At 41.2% G+C, this 21,316-nt stretch overlaps 1 protein-coding gene across 2 annotated transcripts in view; it reads right to left on the bottom strand.

Annotated features, from left to right (window-relative positions):
* Window positions 1–21,044, bottom strand: part of unc5ca (unc-5 netrin receptor Ca) — a 193,514-nt gene extending 172,470 nt beyond the window's left edge. The window contains exon 1 of one of the 2 annotated variants that reach the window (XM_023280866.3): window positions 20,569–21,044. In XM_023280866.3, coding sequence (XP_023136634.1) covers window positions 20,569–20,689 — 121 coding nt within the window. In that variant the 5' untranslated portion in view covers window positions 20,690–21,044. The remainder of the gene's footprint in view (window positions 1–20,568) is intronic. The other variant, XM_023280867.3, reaches the window with a different exon arrangement.
* Window positions 21,045–21,316: the final 272 nt, after the last annotated feature.

Here is a 21,316-nt window from a genome sequence, read left to right as displayed (position 1 = left end):
ATTTAACCGACGGTACCGATGAAAACACATCCATGTCAATGCACCTCTCTTCATATTCAAACACGTTATTATTTTTGTTTTGAATGCTAACAAATACGTAATGCAGCTTAAGGCAATGCACTGTGGTGACACTAAGCTCATCCAAACCTTATTGTGGGAGTTTACACACACACACACTCTGTAGTGTATTAAAGAAATTCAACATTTCCTGTATATTATATGAACAAAGTTGCAAACCAATTATCATTATTTCTTACTACATGTTCACTGATGTGAGAGAAAGACTCCAGAATTGTCAGTCCAACAAAGACAGTCAGAGAGCAGCCAGCAGACAGGTAAAGAGAGACAGAAATGGACTCAGACAGAGAGCTACAAAAAAAAAAATGACAGACTCAGCAGAGATCACAACAAGGTACCCTAATTGAAAAAGGCTAAAGGAGAAAATCATTAAACAAGCCCCACTGGTGTCTCCTTTATTAGATTCCCCTGCTGGTGTCATGCCGATTAAATTCCCCCTTGTTTCCCCTAACAAACTCTAAACTCTCAGACAATTTGTTAAGGAGAGGGATTATAGGGAATTGCAAGAGGACTGTGTGCTTGAGTGTATTCGACTGCATGTAGAAATGCACGTCTGCTTAAATGTTTTTTTCATGCTCCAAGTTGCAAACTGAAAATTGGCTTTGTGTATTTGTGCAGTGAACATACACATTTTATCAAGAGTTTTCTAGACACTGATAACACATTACTGATGCACTGCTCTGATTAAAATCCTAATGGAAGATGGCCTTAATATTTGACAGTATGCTGCAGCTCTTTTTTACCCCCAGTACTTATGTCAATAAGGGCTGCTGTCAGTAAGCACTGGATGAATTCATCAGCTTTAGTTTGACACTTATGCAAAATATTGACTGTTCAAGAAGTCTCTTGAAAAAAATCTAATCAAAACCTTTTTACTAGTTTTCTTTTCTGTCAGTATTCTTCTTATTTATTTGCTTATAGTCTGTGACACTTTTTCTATTCCCCTCATCATCAGCATCATAATATTGTTTATCTGCTTTGAGAGATGGGGATATAACCTGAACCTGAGCCAGCACGAACAGCTGCAGGCATCTATATTCCCATATATTACGGTACGCCTAACCCCCACATATTCCCTTTATGTCCAGCCTATCACCGAGTACACTAGACCCCATTACTCTCATTAGCTTTTACAGCACTTGGCTGGTACAACATTTGCATTTGCAGGGAGACAAGAGGACAGGCTGGTGATACAATTTTAGCAATATAGTCTACATGTTATTTGAAATGCACGGCGACAAGCTATTTGTTGATTTTTACAGACTTATGAAGCGTATCTTGCAATATTAAAGCCAATTATGCTACTCTGTAGGCAGATAATATCCCAGGAATCACCTATCATGGTATGACTTGTTTCAAATCAACAGAACAAATCGAACAAACGCTCGAATCAAGGAGCTTGTTGTGATGAAATTTCTCTGCCTTAAACTTGCAGAGATGGAAACATTAGCATTCACTTCAAAGAGACACACCAGCCAAATCGCTTTCTGATGCCTCGTTAAAATTTGTCTTTAAATGTCTTGATGCAAGCTAAATTTCAGCTAGTTTTACTACAGATTGCAATGACTCGACAACCCAGTTATTTATGCATTCATGAGAGGCAAAAAAAACAAGTGACAGAATCAGCCAGGTGGAAGGTTTAATTTCACTTCTTTCAAGTCAATGTTTCTTATTTGTGGGTGTTGTTTTGTTTTGTTTTGTTTTGTTTTGTTTTGTTTTGTTGTGTTTTGTGCAAAACTGAACACACCTCTCTCTTTTGCAGGGTGCTGACAATACTCACTACTCTTACGCTATTATGGACCAACTGTCTTCCAAAAAGCGCAAAACCACCAAGCTGAGTTGGAAGGCAGAGGCTTCAAATAAAATGATGTATCCTGCTAGCCTCAATATGTCTGAAACCAGCTGAGGTAGTGGAACAAATTCTGTGCTTTCACTGTACAGTTAGAACCACTCAAACCAATCAAGCCATGCTGTAATTTCCCTGCGTCGCACACTACATATGCTGACGGGACGATATTGCTGTGACACTTTTAGCAAAAGAACATGTCTAACCAGCTCCGTAGCATAAAGTACTGTGTCATTTAATATCTGTCAAATCATTTTGCAGTGCATTTTAATCAGCTTCTGCTGAACTACCTTCTCCCACCCCAAATGTGTCTGCTAGGTGCTGATGTATTACAATTTCAGCACTTTGATTTTGCATAAAGCCATTGTCTTTGAACTGAGCTTAATTTGTAGCACATTTTGCATAAGTGTAAGTGCAGTATATGCATATGTACATACATCTCCCCGCAGTTCTCTGAAATACATTTATAGCAGGTAGTAAGCTGTCTTAAATGCCACAGAGGTCTGTCTGTGCTACAGTAATAGGCAGAGTTTGGGCTACAGTGTATATGCACATGTGGGTCTTTCTTACTTTAATAAGCAGCACCCACACCATCCCCTTTCACTGTGTGTGTGTGTGTGTCTGTGCGTGTCCGTGCATGCATGTGTGTGTGTGCCTGCATGCATGCACGCTCTGCAGGCAAAAGTCCCAGAACAGCTCGACAAGCTTAATACCATTATCAAGATTTACAGCGATGCTCATGTGGGACTTACATCAAAATGGTTGGTGCAAAGCACAGACACAACCCATGTCCCAATTAGAGAGGCTGAGGAACGGCAGTACACATGCAAACACACACACACACACACAAGCAGACACACAAGCAGACACACAATCCCTTTCTCATGCAATCTCAACGTCTCACTATCTTCCTCTCTCAGACACTTCTGCATATTCACAATCTCTCCAAGTTGCTCTCACACACATGCACTAACACACACAAACACATCCTGCTCCCCTTTGGGACAGTGCCTCTGGCCTTCACAGCGGGAGGAGAAAAAACGCTGAAATGGTGGAAGTAAAGAAAGTGAGAACAAGACACGGAATGAGAAAGTGAGAAAGAAAGAGACTGGAGCGGCATCCTAAACAGCTGAAGATGCACCAGCCACAGCTTCAAGACACAGAGTCAGCTTTGGCTGCAGTGAATTGTTTTTAAAAAAAAAAAAATCCAGCTCTGTGATTTAAAAGCTGAAACTGTCAGGAACTCCCAGAGTATGCTGTCATTAAGACATTCTGGAAGAGCGTCACATTGTTCATTTGCAATTGCTTGAGCGTATAGTTTGCAAAAAGCTATAAACCACTTACTGCCATTTAAAAATCAGCCCACTGACTTGAATGTCTGGTCAAGATTGTGTATACCAAACTGTGTTTGAGCAAGCTGCATACATTATTTGGATAAGTGTGTATTTGCTTTTATGTGACCATGAATGTGTATTTCCAGCAAGCCAGAAAGAGCTTTAATGATAGACCTGAAAATGCAGACCAAGCATCTCCCTGTGTGAGTCTCAGAGAGACCAATTCAGCTGCTGAGCCGGCGTTGGGGGGGGGAGTGCTAAAACGTCTGGGCTGCTTCGGAGTCTCTGTTCGTTATAATAAAACATACCTAATACAAGATGCTCTCAGTGTCAAATCAAAACATCTTGATGATTCATTATTGAGTGCCAAAGCATTCTGTAATTCTCCTTTCACAGAGCTTTGGCATGGAAACAAATGACCAATTTCAATATTGAACTATCATGAATTATTCATGGATCCTTGTAGAGCTTTAGGCATGGAAATCTTAGACAGCATAACCTTGTGTAATATCAAAACAGCTTGTGATAAATGGAAATGCACAGAGCTCAGTGAAATCTTTTGAAGCCTAAAGCATGGGAATTCAAAAGTTAATAACAAAGTAAGACTTGAGTATGTATCAGTTACATGCGCTTATGATGACTTAATCACCTCCTCCTTATTTCAGTACCACATGATGTTTTGCAACAAAAAAAGAAAAAACCCACCAGGACACAGACATTGAATTAAGGTAATCTGTACATGAAATCTTCTAACCTTAAGTTGTGATAGCAACTTTCATCTTGCCTGAAAAATCCGATAAAAAAAATGTGACATTTATAAATTTGAGTGAGTATGATCTTCAAGAAACAGCTCCAGATTAATTAGTTGTAAAATGCATACATCAGTAGAAAACCAACATTGATGTGCTCAGCCTTCATTGACTTAATCTGTAGCTCTAGGATATAACCCAACTCTATTTTCAGAATCAGACACATGAGTGATGCTGCAGTGACTTTTATAGATCTTGTATAAGTAGTGCAGATGTGAAATAGGACTGAAATAGTGCTCCTGAAGTTGACAGAGGCACTGAAATGTAACATGTAGCTCTCCTCCTCCCTTTTCTCCTGAGTTTTTCTTGCTTTTTATCCGCTCCTCTCTTCTTCTTTCACCTTCTCTTGGCAACCCGTTCAGCCTTGTTCTCATTCTTTTTATCCGTTGTCTCTCTCCATGAGTCCTGTCTGTAGTCAGTGTTGTCAAACACCCCAGTGACTATTTACCTTTTAGTAATTCTTTCTACTACCCTCTCTGTCTTCTCTACTTTATCCTCTCTGTGTATTTTCTGCAGCCTTGACTGAGCCTCATCCTCCAACCTACTGAGAAAACAGAGAAATTACTGAAAGAAGCTTAAGCAAATGAAAAAAAATCTTTCCTCAGTGCAATAGTTCCTCCTTCTCCTTTGTCCAGGCTAACAACAAATACACACTCCGGCACCCACAACTACCCGCATCACAAAGTCACAGTCACATACAGACACACGCACACTGACACAAAAACATTCCCAAAGCAGAAGACAACAATCAATGTCGGCCAGTCACAGTTCAATAAGCAGACTAAACAATGTTGCTCCATTATTACTGTCTTGTTTAACCAACAGCACAAGAACAACACTGAGAATCAATACTCTGCCACACGAGCGCAGTGTGTGTGTGTGTGTGTGTAGGTGTGTGTGTGTGTAGGTGTGTGTGTGTGTAGGTGTGTGTGTGTGTAACACCAAGGAACAATGTGTGTGCCTGCATGTGTGTCTGACCTGCTCAGTGGAGCAGCCAGCAGGAAAAAGTCCTTGATGATTAAATGTCCACTTAAGTAGACCTCGGAGACAAGTGTGTGTGCATGCGTGGATGTGTGTGTATGTGTGTGTGTATGTGTGTGTGTGTGTGTGTATGTCTGTGTGTATGTCTGTGTGTGTCTGTGCGAGCGCGTTAACCAATTCTACGTATCCGACATGAGAGAGACGGTAAATCTGCCTTGATTGATTTTCTTCTATACAAACTGGTTGCAACACTTGGTCCACAAAACCTGAATACTATCTGTTTTGTTTCCACAGATTAGAGGGTCTTGTTTCGAGTATTGACTTTTGGCAAAATAGAGGGTCCAAGGCCTGAAATAACACTTTAATTCTGAGGCACCTTTTGAACTTGAGCCTTTTTCGGAAGTGTCGTGTCTTTGTTTTTCATCAGTGACCCCTTCCTTTCAGCCTGACACTGCTAAAACCATTTGACATTTTCTTGAAAAATACTTCAAATGTCAGAGGGGTAATACTCCAAGTGTTCGTGGGATTTGTTGTAAATTATAAAAATCTGTGCATTGCATGGAACTAAAACATCTGAGACACAGATGTTTAAATGTGGGTAAATAGACCAAAACAAGACACCACTTGAGAAAATATGTTTTCTGTAATTTCAAATGACAGATCCTCTAAGATGTAATTTATGACATTAGGACTTCTGTAAAAGTTGATTCTCTAACGCTTAGGTCACTACACAGTCTGCATAACACTAATGGCACCAGCCTGTCTGAAACGCTACAGCATTTTGTTATCTTAACTCTGGGCTCTGTAAATAATTCATCGGACACACCTCCCCGCCTCACTTCTGAGGACCAAAAGTGATGGAAGTAAAAGCTTGAGGGACTTAAACTAAACTCTACAACAGCACAGTGAGAAGAAAACTATTCTGGGAAGGTGAGGACTGCTCTTTTCCTCTGAATCTTGCAACATGGGTGTCTTCCAGCTAGGGATTAAATGGCAAGTGACAAAAATTGCACTTAAACCCTTAAACTTAATAGCGCTAAGCTTCCAATCACTGGCTTTTGCTTAATTAAAGAAAATAAATATTAATGAGCAACAATCTATTGACAATCACAATCACAGAAGGCAATATTCTGTGGAATATTTCATTAAATTGTGCAGAACTGTCAACATTGGTTTTGTTTTAGATGAAATTCGAGATGAGTGACTTGTTGCTACCTGTTGAGCAGGTGATGATTTCTGTAGAACTGTGTCAGTGTTCCTCCTTTAGCTCACCACCACTGAAATAATATCACAAACCAATGCAGATGCATCTACAAAGTCAGAAAAAGAGGCACTCAAAACTGATGTTTGTCATTAGCTGTGAGTTTCAGTTCATTTTCAAACTAAAGATAAACTTTTGTGAGTTGCAAGTTGACCTGAGGCCAAAACGGCAGCCCTGCCCTCATTTTCTGACAAGACCTCAGCAGTGAGCAGAGATAAACCAAAACCCTGGAGGGGCCCAGAGGAAGAAGCAACACAAATAACCACAGCAACAATACAAGGATTTGGAGGAGCTAGAGGGAGCTGTGGGCATTGTCTGGCTTTAGTCAGCTACTTTCTGCTTCTTTTGAAACTGTTCCTTGGGTGTGGATGACATTTCTCAGAACAGAGAAGGGGGAAAAACACTTCAAATGTTTCTGCAAAGTTTTCTTCCTTCTGTCTTTTGTTCAAAGTTTAAATCTCCCCTTCCCCCAGGAAGGAAAGAAGGAAGGAAGACAGGAGAGAAGGGAAGAAACTCGGGCTGAAGCGGAGAAAGATGAGAGGGAGTGAAGAAGAAGCAGACGCAAGACAATGTAAAAGAAGAACAGAGATGGACAGCATGCTGAGAAAACAGAGTGGCTCACAGACACTTATTTCATGTTCTTTTGATGTGGAGAAATAACCGTGCTATGACTCTATGACATAAGACTTGTGCTCATTCATCTGCCCTAAGAAAAAGTAACCCCATACATATGATGTCATTGGCCCAAATGCAAAATATATGGTTTACAGATGGCCACTTGCCACACAGTACATTCCATGAAGTATATTTCAACAAGTAGGCAACAGTGTTACGATTGTGTGCAGCTGGTACAGTTGCAACCAATTTATCTGAGGTTCATGCATGAAGTGGAGAAATGGTTAGTGGTTATTAAACTTGGATGAGGATGGAGATACTTGGAGAAAGATGCACAATATTCAGCAGCACTGGCTCACTAGAATATATCAGCATGGAAATAAATGGCCTGATCATAATGCCAGCATTATTAACAATTAGTGTTTTAACTGACTTTGAATTGTAATTATTAGAAGACACAAAAGGGACAGTCACAAATTTTGTTCAGAAAGTTCCATTGATTTGTCACAAAACCTAAAACTCAAACAGTGAAAACCTGCATAACAACTGTATATATATTGAATTTAATATACACATACAGACTATCTCTCATTGACCTTGATAGCTCACAAATAAGCAAAACTGGTACAAAGGCAGTTACACTGAGAGTTGTGCATTTTGTGAGGATAATGGGGATAATGAATTGCTACAAGTATACAGGTGGCTTTTCCCGCTTTTCTGAAACTCCAACTGCCAAAATATCAGACGTGGTCCAAGAGAGTGACAGGATATAACAAAAACCTGCCAAGAACACAACAGCTACTGCATATGGAGACACAGTGTCTATCCACACTGCTACTTTAACTGCCAAACTAACCATTCAGTGCCATTGTGCGTGTGTGTGTGTGTGTGTGTGTGTGTGTGTGTGTGTGTGTGTGTGTGTGTGTGTGTGTGTGTGTGCGTGCATGTTGGCTGCCCTGACTGGAAACCCCCCTTGTATGCTAGTGTTGAACGGGGCTGAGACACTTGTCCCTTAGTGTGTGTGCGGGTGTGTATGTGTGTGTTATCGAAGTACTGGTGTGCCAATTGAGCCACATGTCATTGGACACTGAGCCAGTTTGTGTTCGAAAAACCGTTACTGCACCACTACACCAGCTGTGCCTCGGGGATATGATGATGATGGCAGCAGACGAATAGAAAGGCAAAGAAAAGAAGTAGAAATATCAGTCCGAGTTGAGCATGTGTAAAACACTCTCCTAGTCATGAAACACCTGTGTGTCACTGTGGTCTTTTGATGCATTTCATTAAATAGTGGACTACAGTACTGTGAAGAAACGTTCACATTTTTGAACATATTTTCCATTATTTCAGCAAAATGAGAGCTAATCAGTACAAAGTGTGTGTTTGCCCCAAAAACTGTATCAAGATCCAAAAGCCACAGTGGGGGTCTGCATTCACAAAAAGCTGCTCAGGCCAAAATGTCCAAATACAAAACAGGCTATATTTTAATTTGACAAGCATAGAATTGAGTTTCTTAAGTATGGGGAAAAGGTTTTATTTATAAAATCAACACAGCATCAAAATAAGTAAAACTCTATTTGTGGGTATAAAGTGCTGACATTGCCTCTTAAGCATAAACTTTTAATTTGAATTGAATCATCTGCAGTGGCAGTTTGATCCTTTTATCAGGGAAAGCGATAGTGGACCATAAGTGCTATAATGCAAGAAAAAGACGAACAACTTCAATGCTGTAACCAACCAAAAATAAGATGGAATTAAATAAAATGTAGTTATTCATTAGGGCTAAATGATGTTGGGAGAACACCAATACACACACGCTCTTGATTAAAAGCAGCGCTGCTCCAGACAGAGTAAAACAGTGTTCCTCATTACTGACTAAGTTGTTCACGACATCAAAGCAGCACTGTGAATTCTTTGATAAAAGACTAGCTAAGATCAGGAAACTATCCCAGTTGTTGCACTTTTTTGCTTCAGTGGGTTCCAATCCATCCATCCAATATACTAATATATTATGTATTACATTTATTGCACCTACTTTATCCCATCGAGGGTTGCAGGGGGCTGGATCCTGCTCCAGCTGACACTAGGCAGACTGCTGGTTAATCACATTCCTAATACCAAGACGGTCAGTCACGCACACCCTTAACTATGATCAGTTAACATACAACGAATGTCTTTGTGGGAGGGAGCTGAAGAACAGAGACAAAACCCCATGCAGGCACAGGGAGAACATAAAAACTCCAAACAGAAAGGTCTCAGCCAACCAACTGGTTTGAACCCAGAACCTTCGTGCTGTGGGATGAAATGCTAAACACTGCAGCAACATGCAGCAGCATAAGAAATACAAAATTATAAACCTCTATAATTTGAAAGATGAAACTGTCAGTTACTTTCATTTCTGACATCAAATTTATCTCTGGCATTGTTTAACTTCTTCATGCTGCCCCATTCCAATTTTCTCAGATAAAGAATATGTGTGTCTGCCTGTGACTCCCATGTAAAATTACATCTCGATTTCATCAGCTGTCAGATGGCAGCAAGGGGTCCCAGTTTCCATCCTACCAGAGCAGAGATAATGATGTGACACCTCAGTGCTTCATGAGTAACGAGTCAGATATAGTCCATCTTTGATTTAAATTTAAAGTGTTGATGCTTTTTAAGGATGTGTGATGATAAAAAATGCAGGACTGAAGAAGGGGAGTTTAAATCCCTGACTGAAGCAATGAAGCATTACAGTAGAGTTTTACATTTTGTGCTTGGTGTCAGGTGTGCAATAAAATTTGTAATTTTAAAAAGTCTGTCATAGGCAATAGGTAAATATTAGTCATCAGTAATGAGCAAAAAATGTCATAATGCCATCACTTCAACCAGTAATGTCCATGTGCTAATTTAGAGTTTCAAAACAGAATTGTTTTCAAGACAGTAAGTGACAACATAGAGCATTTCTTTAATTTACATCATATTGCATATACACGAGAAGACTAAACCCAGTATTTCTGTCCTTTGATCAGAAACATTCACCAAAATACTGGCAGCCAAGTGGAACTTCAACTTCATGGATACTCTTGGGGATGGAAATACAAAATACCAGAAGCAGAGGGAATAGAAAGGAGAGTAAAAGTGAGAGACATTTTTCAATCCAAAGGTCAATCTAAAGGTTGTTTTGTTGTTGTTATAGTCTTTTAATCTACAGGAATAAATGTTGTAAGATGATACAGCCCATATAGCTGGAGGGCTCACTGGAGCAGCGCTACCGAGTTAGCACACACACGTGCACACACACATACACATGCATGGACCTGAACACGCAAAGTCTGTGTGGGAGGGAAATCAATGAAAACAAAGCATAGCACAAACATGGTATAAACAACGGAACAAAACAAGTCAGTAGGTCTGTATTTTTATAGCCGAGCTGCTGAGTCACAGTGTTGAATACCCATGATAAAAACTGACTTTCACTTGGAGGTTGGTGAGACACTGTAGGAGAGAAGATTTTAAATCTCTCAATCAGTCAAAACAAGTGTAAACCCTTCATCCACTGACCTCATCATCACCCCATTTAATTTTAAGCCTCTTTATGGACAGTATTTCCCAAAAAAGTAATATCTGACTATCTCCACAAGCTGCTGACTCAGTGCTTTCTAAAGTTGGCAATGAGCAGTTGACCCCTGGATTTCTTTAAGCAACTAGGTAAAGGCTTTATATAGTAAAAATAAAATTTAAAAAAATGAATCAAAAAGTTAATGTGATGAACCTCAGTAAAATTTTCTCTTAAAAAAAAAAAAAAAAAATATATATATATATATATATATATATATATATATATATATATATATATATTTATTTTTTTTTTATTTTTTTTTTTAAGCATCAATTATGCATATATACAGTATACGTCCAGTTTTCAAAGGTATTTGGCAGGTAGATTGTTCCAAACGTCTTACATATCTTTTCATTCAAAGGTGCAGTGTACGTTCCCCATAAATATGATCCTACTACCCAGGTGATCTGCTATTTTTATCCATATTGCACCTCTTTCATTTTACTCAATAACAAAGTAATTTCCCGATAGGAATGACAAAGCAAGCTCTCCACACCAAACAAATGCAAATACGTTCAAAAATCATGTTATGAAACACAAAGTATGACATGTACACCATCATAATGTAAAACGGTAACCTCTGGGAGAAAAATATCCAATTTGTCCACCACAATCTCACCAGGCAACAAGTACTGAATGAACTTACTTTATCTTTTCTTTTTCATAGACTTGACTTGACAAAAGCAACCCAACTTGTAGTCAATGAACTGATGCATCTTTTTCACATCCTGTGCAGAACTGGAGACTCTGACTCAGTGTAACACAGACCAACTTTCCTAACAGACAACAATAAGCTCTATTAGTCCAAAACAAGGACAGGCTAAGTCATTACTCTGCTTTAATATCAAGCCAGCTAACTGTCTTTAGCCCAGAGCTAGTTCTACTTTGGAACAAAATCAGGCTGAATTTGTAAGAAGTTCAGGTTTATCACTTAACCCCGGCCAATGTAAGACACACACACAGAGAGAGAGAGAGAGAGTGAGGTGTAACACAAGAAGTCTAACTCATGCATTCTCCCAAACTTCACCTTAACATCATTACCTCAACCCTAAACAAGTCCTAACCCTCCAAAAACAATCTCTACCATGGGGACTTAAATTTTAGATTTTTGTCCTCACATTGACACAAGTCCCCTGAGGTTCCTGTGCAGTCGGGTATAAGCATCCACTGGTGCATACAAACTATAAAACACACACGCACACACACACACAATAAAAACTGGAGGCCAGCGCTGCACCAGGTACTACACCATCCTTTTTTTTCTCCCTTTGATATTTAATTGAAAAACAGCTTCATTTGGTTCTGGTCAAAAACAGCCTGGTCTTATCTTCACAGCAGTTACACAGCTGTCTTTTGTTCTCATTATCTGACAATGAGCCACTTACACCTTACTCTCAAGCTCATTTAAATTAAGGGAGTAGACCATATCTTCATTCCGGACCTCTAGAGGCCCAAACCTTTAACCTGACCATAAAGCTAATCAATATCCTATTATACAAAGATGGAAGTAGCGAGGTGTGACATTACTCATTGGTTTACACTGGGGCCAATTTAAAGCCAAGAGTTATAGCTTATGACTACCGCCATGTTTTCTGTTTGGAGGCAGGACCTTCCAAACAAGGTGCGTGGGGAGTTGCTTTTCAAACTATGGAAACAGGCTGCACTTTCTCAGAAACTACATAGGCTACTGCTAGCTACGTGAGCTGTATTGTGTTAAGAGGTAGGCTAGCATGATGAAGTACAAACACTTCAGTTGCGTGACAGCATCCTGTGGGGTTTCTTGTTATTCTCATACCTTATTCAAAAACAATAATGGAAAATGCATAACTATATGAAAGTAATTTTATTCTTTAAGTAGAAACTCAAAAAGTCATACTTTCAACTGACAGCCACTTGAAACCTTCACGTTATTAACAGAGCAGTAATTTTTCCATAATGGCAATGGGCACAGTTTTCAGACAGCCTAAATTAGCAACTCAAACCATAACGACTGGTTGGAATTTTTTATAAATTTATTTAGGATTTCTGAAGAGATGTGGATGCTTTTTAAATGGAAGTCAACTGAAACTGGCCACTTCTTAGGACTTAACATCTAGTAGCCATCAGAGGCGTGATAATTTAAGCTACTTCTGCACTGGCTGCAGCCTCAAGTTATAGTTGCTGCTTGCTGTAATCATAACCCTAAAACAGATTAAGTGGCCGCAATGTTTTTAGTGTTTTATCAGATCACTTCTGTCTCTCCGAGAACTGTAATTAATTATCATCTCTGCAATCTCTCCCGCACTTATTGTCCCAATATCCAAGTCACTTTATCTTTCTAACTTCCACTTGCTCAACATTTCTCTGACTGATTTCTCCTTCTATGAGCATGTTTTCCCTAAAGAGCAAAATATTTCAGGAAGCAAAATTTACAGTGAAGAGTCATTATTCTCTCTCTGCTCTCCACCTACAGTGCCTTCCTACCTGTGCTCCTCTTGGGCGGGAGGGGGAAAGAAAAAAAATGCTGTGTGCATGGATAATTCTGGAAAATAACAATGTGATATTTCATCCACATGCACACGCACACACAGGACACATAAAACACGCCTTGTCAGCAAAGTACTGCCCATATTCATTAGCCACTTAGAAAAGCTGTGTTCAAATGAATCAAAGTAAACTGCTTACACGTAATCTTGTCACCCGCAGAGTAAAATATACCAGGTTTGTTATTACATTGGTGTGGAGCCAAAATAAGTGAATGGACTTACAGTACTATATGGATGTCTATTGTGCAGAGTGTGTTTGTACATGTGCACCTTTGTACCAATCATACACATAACAACCTGAATTACTTTGGTGTTTTTGTGCGTTCTGGCCTGTGTGTGTGTGTGTGTGTATGTGTGTGTTACGCCCTTGTTTTTCCTACTTCTACACAGGGAACAGTACAGTAAATTACATCATGCCTGCAGCAGGAAAACAGGCAACCAAAAACCTTTTTACAACACATGCTAAATCCTCTTTTTCATGGCATCCTACTGAATTACAATGTACTCTTTCAAAACAGGCGTAACTCTTATGTGTTTGTGTGCTGGTTTGTGTGCATGCACATGTGCAAAATGCAGACGTAAGCTGAAGAGGTAAAACTTTTAGAGGTGATTATAGTAATTATGGTTTCAGGTTTTCGCGTATTCCTTCAGATGGACCACTAGATTACCAGACAGTTTTGGCACAGAAAGAGAGAGAGCGGGGAAAAGAAAAGAGTTACTGTTGGGGTTGAGGGAGCGAGGGGCTGAACTCGGGGAGCAAGAAAGGGCGAAAAACAGGGAAAAACTGGTAGGAAACAGGGGGATTTGAAAAAGGAGAGCAGGAGATAAAAAAAAAACACAGAGTAACAAAAGAAGAGAGAATGTAGTAGTGAAAGACATGAAGAAGAGAAAGACTAATCCTTCAGGCAGCTTCCAAATGCTACTCAGCCCGTTTCTCCCTCCCTCCTTCTCCTCCTCCTCCTCCTCTCCCCAATCCTCTCTCCGCACTCAACCAGGAGTTGAATGGGCTTTTACAGTGCGGCTTTGTTTCCAATCAAAAAGGAGCGTGAATGTCAAATTCACCAAAAAAAAGAAAGAAAAACACCTTCTCCTTTGTCTTTTTCTTCCCTTTCTCTCCTAGTTCACTCTCTTTCACCATTTCCCTTCTGCTTCAAACTTTGTATATTTGCTCTCCTCTTTCTTTCTCACTCTCTCAGTAATACAGGACAATGCACATAACAAGCTTTCAGCGGATACAAAAAGGGCCCAGGTCCCTGCCTCATGGACCCCCTGTTGCGGCACGCCGTCTTTTCTCAATGGCGGCTTAATTACATATTCATGGTGACACAAATAAGACTCTCTTGCTCCAACACACAAACACGCCACTCGGCCAAAACACCCAACGCCCATCTGCTGGTCGTGTGTCTGCCCTCGAGGAAATGTTCTGTCGAAAGAGAGCACACATATGTACAAGTGTGTTGTCCTTGTATCTGTGTGTTTGAGGAGTGACACCTGTGCAATGCAGCATCTTATAAATTTTAGCACTGCAGACATCTGGGAATATAATGTAAAAAAAAATATATATATATATACATACATCTCAAGTTTGAAGTCTGCCTGTAATATGAGTGCCACCAGCAAAAAATCTGGAGATGCAGCAGACTGGTGCTTTGGCATGAATCCAGACAAAGTGTCAGAGACAGACACAGGAAGGGACGGTGGATTAAGCTGAAGAGGCAGAAGTTGGTTTTTCACACAAAGAGAAGGAGAAAAAAAGTGTCGCCCATAATCGCTTGTCTCCAATAAGTGCTGCTTGCTGCTTGTCTTTTCTGAAGCAAATAAACCAACCAGCGCTATTTACTGGGGGTTTTACGGTATCAAATAAAAAGAAAATATAGACCATGAAAAGCCTAAGCTGCCGGCTGCGGACAGAGGCGAGGCCTTAAAACAAAGAGATACAGGGCGAGATTTCCATGGAGAGCAGCTGGCATGGTGCGGAGCTCCATTTCTCTACCTGTCTCTTGCCTTCTTCCCTTCCACCTCACTTCCATCTATCTGTATTGGATCCATACATGTGTGTGTGAATGTGTCGGCAAACCTCCCTCCCTCTGGCTGACTGATGAGCTTTGGTGTCCAAACACACACACACATACACAAACACAAAATGTCCTGCTGCTCATGGGCCCTGTTCAGAAGCACAACAATATGTCCACTGTTTTGGCTACACTCTAATTAAACAGTGTAAATCTAAGTAGAGAAAGCGACAGAGTGGGGAGAGACAGCAGCAGAGGAAGAAATTTTTTTTTTTTTTAAATTAAAAGAGCTAAAAAGTAAAAAGGCAAACAGAATGCCAGAGGTAGCAGATGGGAGAGACAAAAGCGGGACAGAGAAAATGAGAAATAGAGTCACAGAGAGAAATGGGGACAAATTACAAGAGAGAGGAACTGAGACGATGGACAACAGCACAGAAATCTGTGGCCTGGCACTCGGTGGCAGCGATTCACAAAGTCCAACTGTTTACTCTGGAGATCAGAGCCACAGAGTTTCTTCTTGGAGCCTGCTGTAAAATTGACAACAAGAGAATTTATCTTAGCCTAACTAAACAAATTTTTAACTTTTAGGCACCCTATGATAATGATCTTTTCCTAGCAATTAGGAAAAAAAGTTGTCCATTTACCACAATAGTCCGTTATGATTTTTAAATGTGTTTTATCTTACAGTGTAGCATAATAACCCAACCTTAAAGATAAAAATGCTAAAATAGGCTTGTAATTTTTTGCAGTGCAGGACTGCATGGGACCAGTGGGAACTATATAGTAGGCCATTGATTGGGAACAAATGCCTTTTTCTCAGTACAACCACCCCACACACACACACACACACACACACTCACAACTAACTAAAACAAAAAGCCTGGAAATGAGAGCACCAAATGAGGCCTTAGGTTTCACAGGCCATGAAAAATTCATAATTCCAGATCTTTACATGAAACTCTAGAAGGAATTAGGCCTAACAGCAGGAGACGCTGGGAATCAGTTTCAGAACATTTAGCTTTCTCTTTTTATTCTTTTCTCTAGCCAGCCTGTCTCTCTAGTAAACACGCACACTCATAGACACAAACGCACACAATCACACACAGCAATGCATTCTTATGTTCCATCCCGGGTTTTCCCCTGCGGAGAGTGAGAGATAGTAAACGGTGCAAGTGGTGTGATGCAGTTTGTTGACACAGCCTTTTGAAAACCGCACTCCTTCAAAAACCAGATTTCATCTTTCTCAAAGAAAAACATGCCGCAAAAGTTTTCTATCGCAACACAAACAACCCAAGTTCAGGCTCTTGATTCTTGAAATAGTCCGAGCTGTAATTGCTGTCTTCAAGTAAACCATATATAAAATGCACAGAGCTGTAGGTGGACAGACGAACTCCAGCATTTTCACACAGCAACATAAAATGTACTCCATGAATGGATGGACATCCAAGGCCACAGGAAAGAAGCGAAAAAAGGTCAGTAAAACCCATTCAGCAACTAACAGAGGGCACTGACTAAAAGGATAGAGATGGAGAAAAGGTGGGTGGAAAAACGTCTCATTATTGGTCACACTTAAAGTGAGAGTCTATGAAATTTACGGATGAGTAAGCAGGGATAAGAATTTTTTTATTTTTTTTAAAGGCAGAGGGGGCGAGGGAAATCTGCCATCACTAGGCTGCTGCTAGCAGCAGGAGGGTCTTCTATACAAAACAACCCCAGACACGGTCAAAGACTTCCTTTCACACACTCCCATGAACGCTTGTCCAAGCACGCACACACCATGCACACAGAGTTCACTCTCTCTCTCTCACACACACACACACACACACACACACACACAGATTGCAGACAGAATACAGCATTGTTTGATGGCAGAAATATCATGCTGTGTCTATGTGTGTGTGTGTGTGTGTGTGTGGTAGTCAGTCAGCTTGTCAAGTCCTAGTGGAGTGATCAAAGCTAGTACAAACCACCCAGAGAGATCTCCCTTCTTCATCCATTCATCCTTTTCCTCTCTCACTCTGCCTATCTCCTCTCTCCCTCTGATACAGAAACACCATCAAATTTACCAAATAAAAACCAGCTCCACCAATTGCACTGCGTTGGCTGGAGTGGCACAGCCAATCAAAGTGGCCTATTTAGTTCCAATAATTCCCAGCTGTCCCCCAACAAGCGCTGAACCCTAGATGGCTGCGCTGCACCATGGGACAGGATCAGAGCATAATGGGAGACAACATGGGAGCTCTGGCAATATCATAATGCAGTGTGTGCGCACATACGTACACACACGTGCAACAAAACACCATGTGAGCTCTGCTGGAACACTGCACTACTGCCAAGTTGACACACACATGTACACAATCACACAGAAATACACACACTCCACAGGAGTCCTCTGAGACCATCCCCAAGCTGCCAAGTTCACCAATACACACACACACACACACACACACACACACACACACACACACACACACACACACACACACACACACACACACACACACACACACACACACATCTCACAGGAGCACTTTCAGTACATCTTTACACCTCTACACCAACACATTCACACACCTACACACCAACACCCACCTGTACAGACACACAGGCTTCAACATCCACATATTTATTTCATATTCTTTCACTTCCAATCAGCTCTCTGTACTTCATGAATATATTTTAAGAAAAGTGAAAAAGGTAGCCTCGAATAGATGTGTGTTAGATTTAAAGAAAAGTGTGCTTCAGAGCCAAAGCACAACATGCCACAGAAATATGAGCATCTGTAACTAGAATCCAGCAACCGCACTCTGGAATATGCAACGACTGAGACTGCAAGGCCATATAAAGCAGAAACACCCCAAATGTTCTGCACTAACATCTAATAAGCAGCTGAAGTTGTAGAACCTGGATATATGGCAGCTTAGTCATCATAATAAACAAGAGGCGATCTTGACACCCTTTCATTCCAGATCAAATGTAAGGGGGCTTAGCTAATGGCTTTTTAATAGGCCCAACTGCTTACGGGTGGGGCTTAGTGGGAAAGCAGACACATGCACTCAAGCTGGCATGAGAAGATCTCAACTAACACTCTCCGCTCATTGTATGTGCACGTCAGTCCATGCATTAGTGTGTCTGTGCGCGAGAGACTCATTCTACGTAGCGCTGCAAAGCTGAGCTAAAAAAGGGCCATAATTAAAAGCTCAGCAGAGAAGTGAATGACTAAAATGTGATGAGTAAAATGACTTGGATTGAACATATTGTGCGAGCTCACAATGGGTTAAAAAAAATTTTAAAACTCTACCTGGGTTCTTGTGATTCATCATCATTAGATTTGAATCCATAGCAGTGCCGGCATCATTCCCACAAACACCATCATCCTGAACATCATTAGGCATGACCTCGAAAACAAACTCAGCTATTAAACTTGCCAAACCACATATTCCACAGCGGCGTTAAAACTGGAGGCAACAACTGGCCATAAGACACTCAATGATGCATGAGCAGCAATAAACAGCAGAATCATTTGGTTAGAATAACTCTGTGTTTCCCATTCAGAGACAAACAGCAGACTGAAACAGCAGTCGGATTTTTGAGGGAAGTTCTCTACCTGAATGAGGAACAGAACTCAGCACTGATACGCAGATAGGATCAACTATATAGACAAAGCAAATTTGTGTACGTTTGTTAGTGCGTTTGTGCCCCATTCAGTGGAACAACTAACTCACACATAAAGACACAGCTTCAGAGAGATAAGCTAAGTTGTTCAGAATGGAAAAATAACAGCCAAAAACAAAAACCTGACTAGCCAAATGTAGGCAGGAGAGGAGAAGCAGAGACATTTTTTTTAAAAGGGGTGGCAAAATGATTGAAAAGCTAAACTTCACACAGGATTATGAAAAGATTGAAGAGTTTCAGCCTCATGTTTGAATTTCCAATTACAAGATTTCTCCACAAAAGTCAAATTGAGTTCCATATTGGAGGCAAGGTGCAAGGTTTTGTGAAACCATACTCAAATTGTGTCCCTAAATTGCAATGTATTGATTTAACGGCAAGCCAATAGAGAGCGCTTATAATGAATATTGGAGGGAGTTGTTGAAATGTTGTTCCCCAGGGCAACGGGAGAAAGGTGGCAACAACATCATGTCCAATTACTACCCAAATTCTGCACGAAAAACCCCAGGCCAATCTGCAATGTCAATACCAATTTATAGACTACATCCTAGACAAGCTACTGTAGGTGATCCTTTAAGAGGGCTTTCAATTGGAATATTAGCTGTTTAATGGCAGGGAAAGATTTAAGTGATAAGAATGATGTTTAATAAACGGCAAAATCTACCAAAAGTTGCTATGATGTGGCTAAACTTCCACAGACGGAGAAAATGTGGTGAATCAAGCAGCTGTGTAAAACAGACATGAATTCTTTTTGGGTGAACATTAACGTGGCCAGGTTCTCCCTGAGAAGGTCAGAGTGGTGCTGTCCGCCGCTCAGTGAGGAATCCTGTTAAATGATGAACCTCACAGAGCTCTCAGCCAATCAAAATAAAATGCTAGAAAGTTAAGGCTGCTTATTCTGGCTCCACTCAGTCCAGGGACCCGCGACAAACATCATCCTTGTGTGTGACTTTATCCATCCTTCAGAAATATCACTTTAATATTCCTGTTATGCTTCACTTGGGGCGTAGCATAGTGGATACAGCTCTAACACCTCATCATTTTCACAGCCACGTCCTCTCTTTGGATGCTTAATGATGGTGAGGCGGGGATATTGTGGCTTTATACCTTCACTTCCCACCCTGAGCTCTGCTGCATATTTCTTGCGCGGACTCCTGTTCGATTTTAGGATGTGTATGATTGCCTAGAAGCTTGTGGCAGGCTGAGTGTTTCCAGACTTCTGATCAGTTTTCCAATCGGAGCCGTGAAGCGTCGCCTGAATTTTTTATTTATTTTTTTGGCGAAGTGCTCTTCAACGAGACATCAGCCTCCTAATCGTGGTTTCCGAATCTCTGCCCTTCACAGTTTTCACCTTAATTTAACCGCGACCTCGGAGTTGATTTGAAACGAAAGTGCTGGTGGAGAAATGTCTGTATTATTCACTCCCGATAGTGACCCCAAGTCCCCCGGTGTTCCTCGGGAGTTTTGGCAATTAGATCCGGATTTATGTGGCACATTTTTGCGCACGAATTAACGCTATACTCCCCCTAAATTAAGCAGCCAGGTGTATCTCGTAGGGAAGCGTGCCTTGTGAGTTTCAACGGCACCAAATGCGGATTCATGGTTTCACCTTAAGATGCCGAGTACCTGTAAATCAACTCAATTTAAAAGGAAATATCGCTCAGAAAAAGTAAACCGGACCTCCTCGGCGTGATCTCCCTGTCTACTAATTGGCATGCAGCCGCTGCCACACATCTCGACCATGAAGGAGGGGGAAAAAAGCTCCATCACTTTGAAACGTGTGAGGTGTGATTAAAGCGTTTGAACGAAGACGCGCTCTCTCTCTCCGTCTTACCTTGGCCGACTCCTGGGTGAACCAGCACCAGGAGAAGCAGGATCCCCGGCGTGGCGCACATTCTCACCCAGCTGCAGCCCCCGAGTGCTACTACTCCACTTCTCTGTCCACTTTTACCCATTACAGGCGGCGCGTAATGCACATAGGTAAACACGCAGAAACTCCTCCGTCCACGGTGGGGGGGTGAAATGAGAACCCTACCGCCTTCCACAACCACCAAAAGGATCTAGCTGGTGAATCAAACCGAGTCCCCCCCCTCAAAAAATAAAAAACCCAAATGTGAGGGGAGGCTGCGTGTAAAAGCTTCTCGTCCCGGTGTCTAAGTCCGTGTGAAAAGGCGCAGGTTAGGCTGTGATGAGGTGGTTGAAATAACCGCGGGGTCCCTTCCTTCCCTCGTGTCAGCGCCACTGCTGCCTCGCCACTGAGCTCCGCTCCTCTCTCCGTGCGCTCTCTCCTTCTCCACTGTCTCCGTTTACGCAGAGAGAGAGAAATGCCACCGCCCTCTGGCTACCAGACTCTCTTATTTCTCCCTTTCACTCCGCTTCACTCTTTCCTCTCATTTCATGGACGCACACACACACAAGTAAGAAAATCTCACTCATCACATGTGACTTTCACGCCTGGACAGAGGTGTGTTTAGTGCGTTTATGATGAAAAGCATTTCAACTTACTTTCACTCCCCGATATTAAAGGTTTTCAAATACCTCACAGAAGCAGAGACAGTTGTTAACTTTTAATTTTCCCTCTA

The sequence above is a fragment of the Amphiprion ocellaris genome, chromosome 6 (assembly GCF_022539595.1).
Source record: "Amphiprion ocellaris isolate individual 3 ecotype Okinawa chromosome 6, ASM2253959v1, whole genome shotgun sequence".
NCBI classification, from domain to species: domain Eukaryota; kingdom Metazoa; phylum Chordata; class Actinopteri; family Pomacentridae; genus Amphiprion; species Amphiprion ocellaris.
Note: the sequence above shows the minus strand (reverse complement) of the source record. Positions and strands in the feature narration are given on the sequence as shown.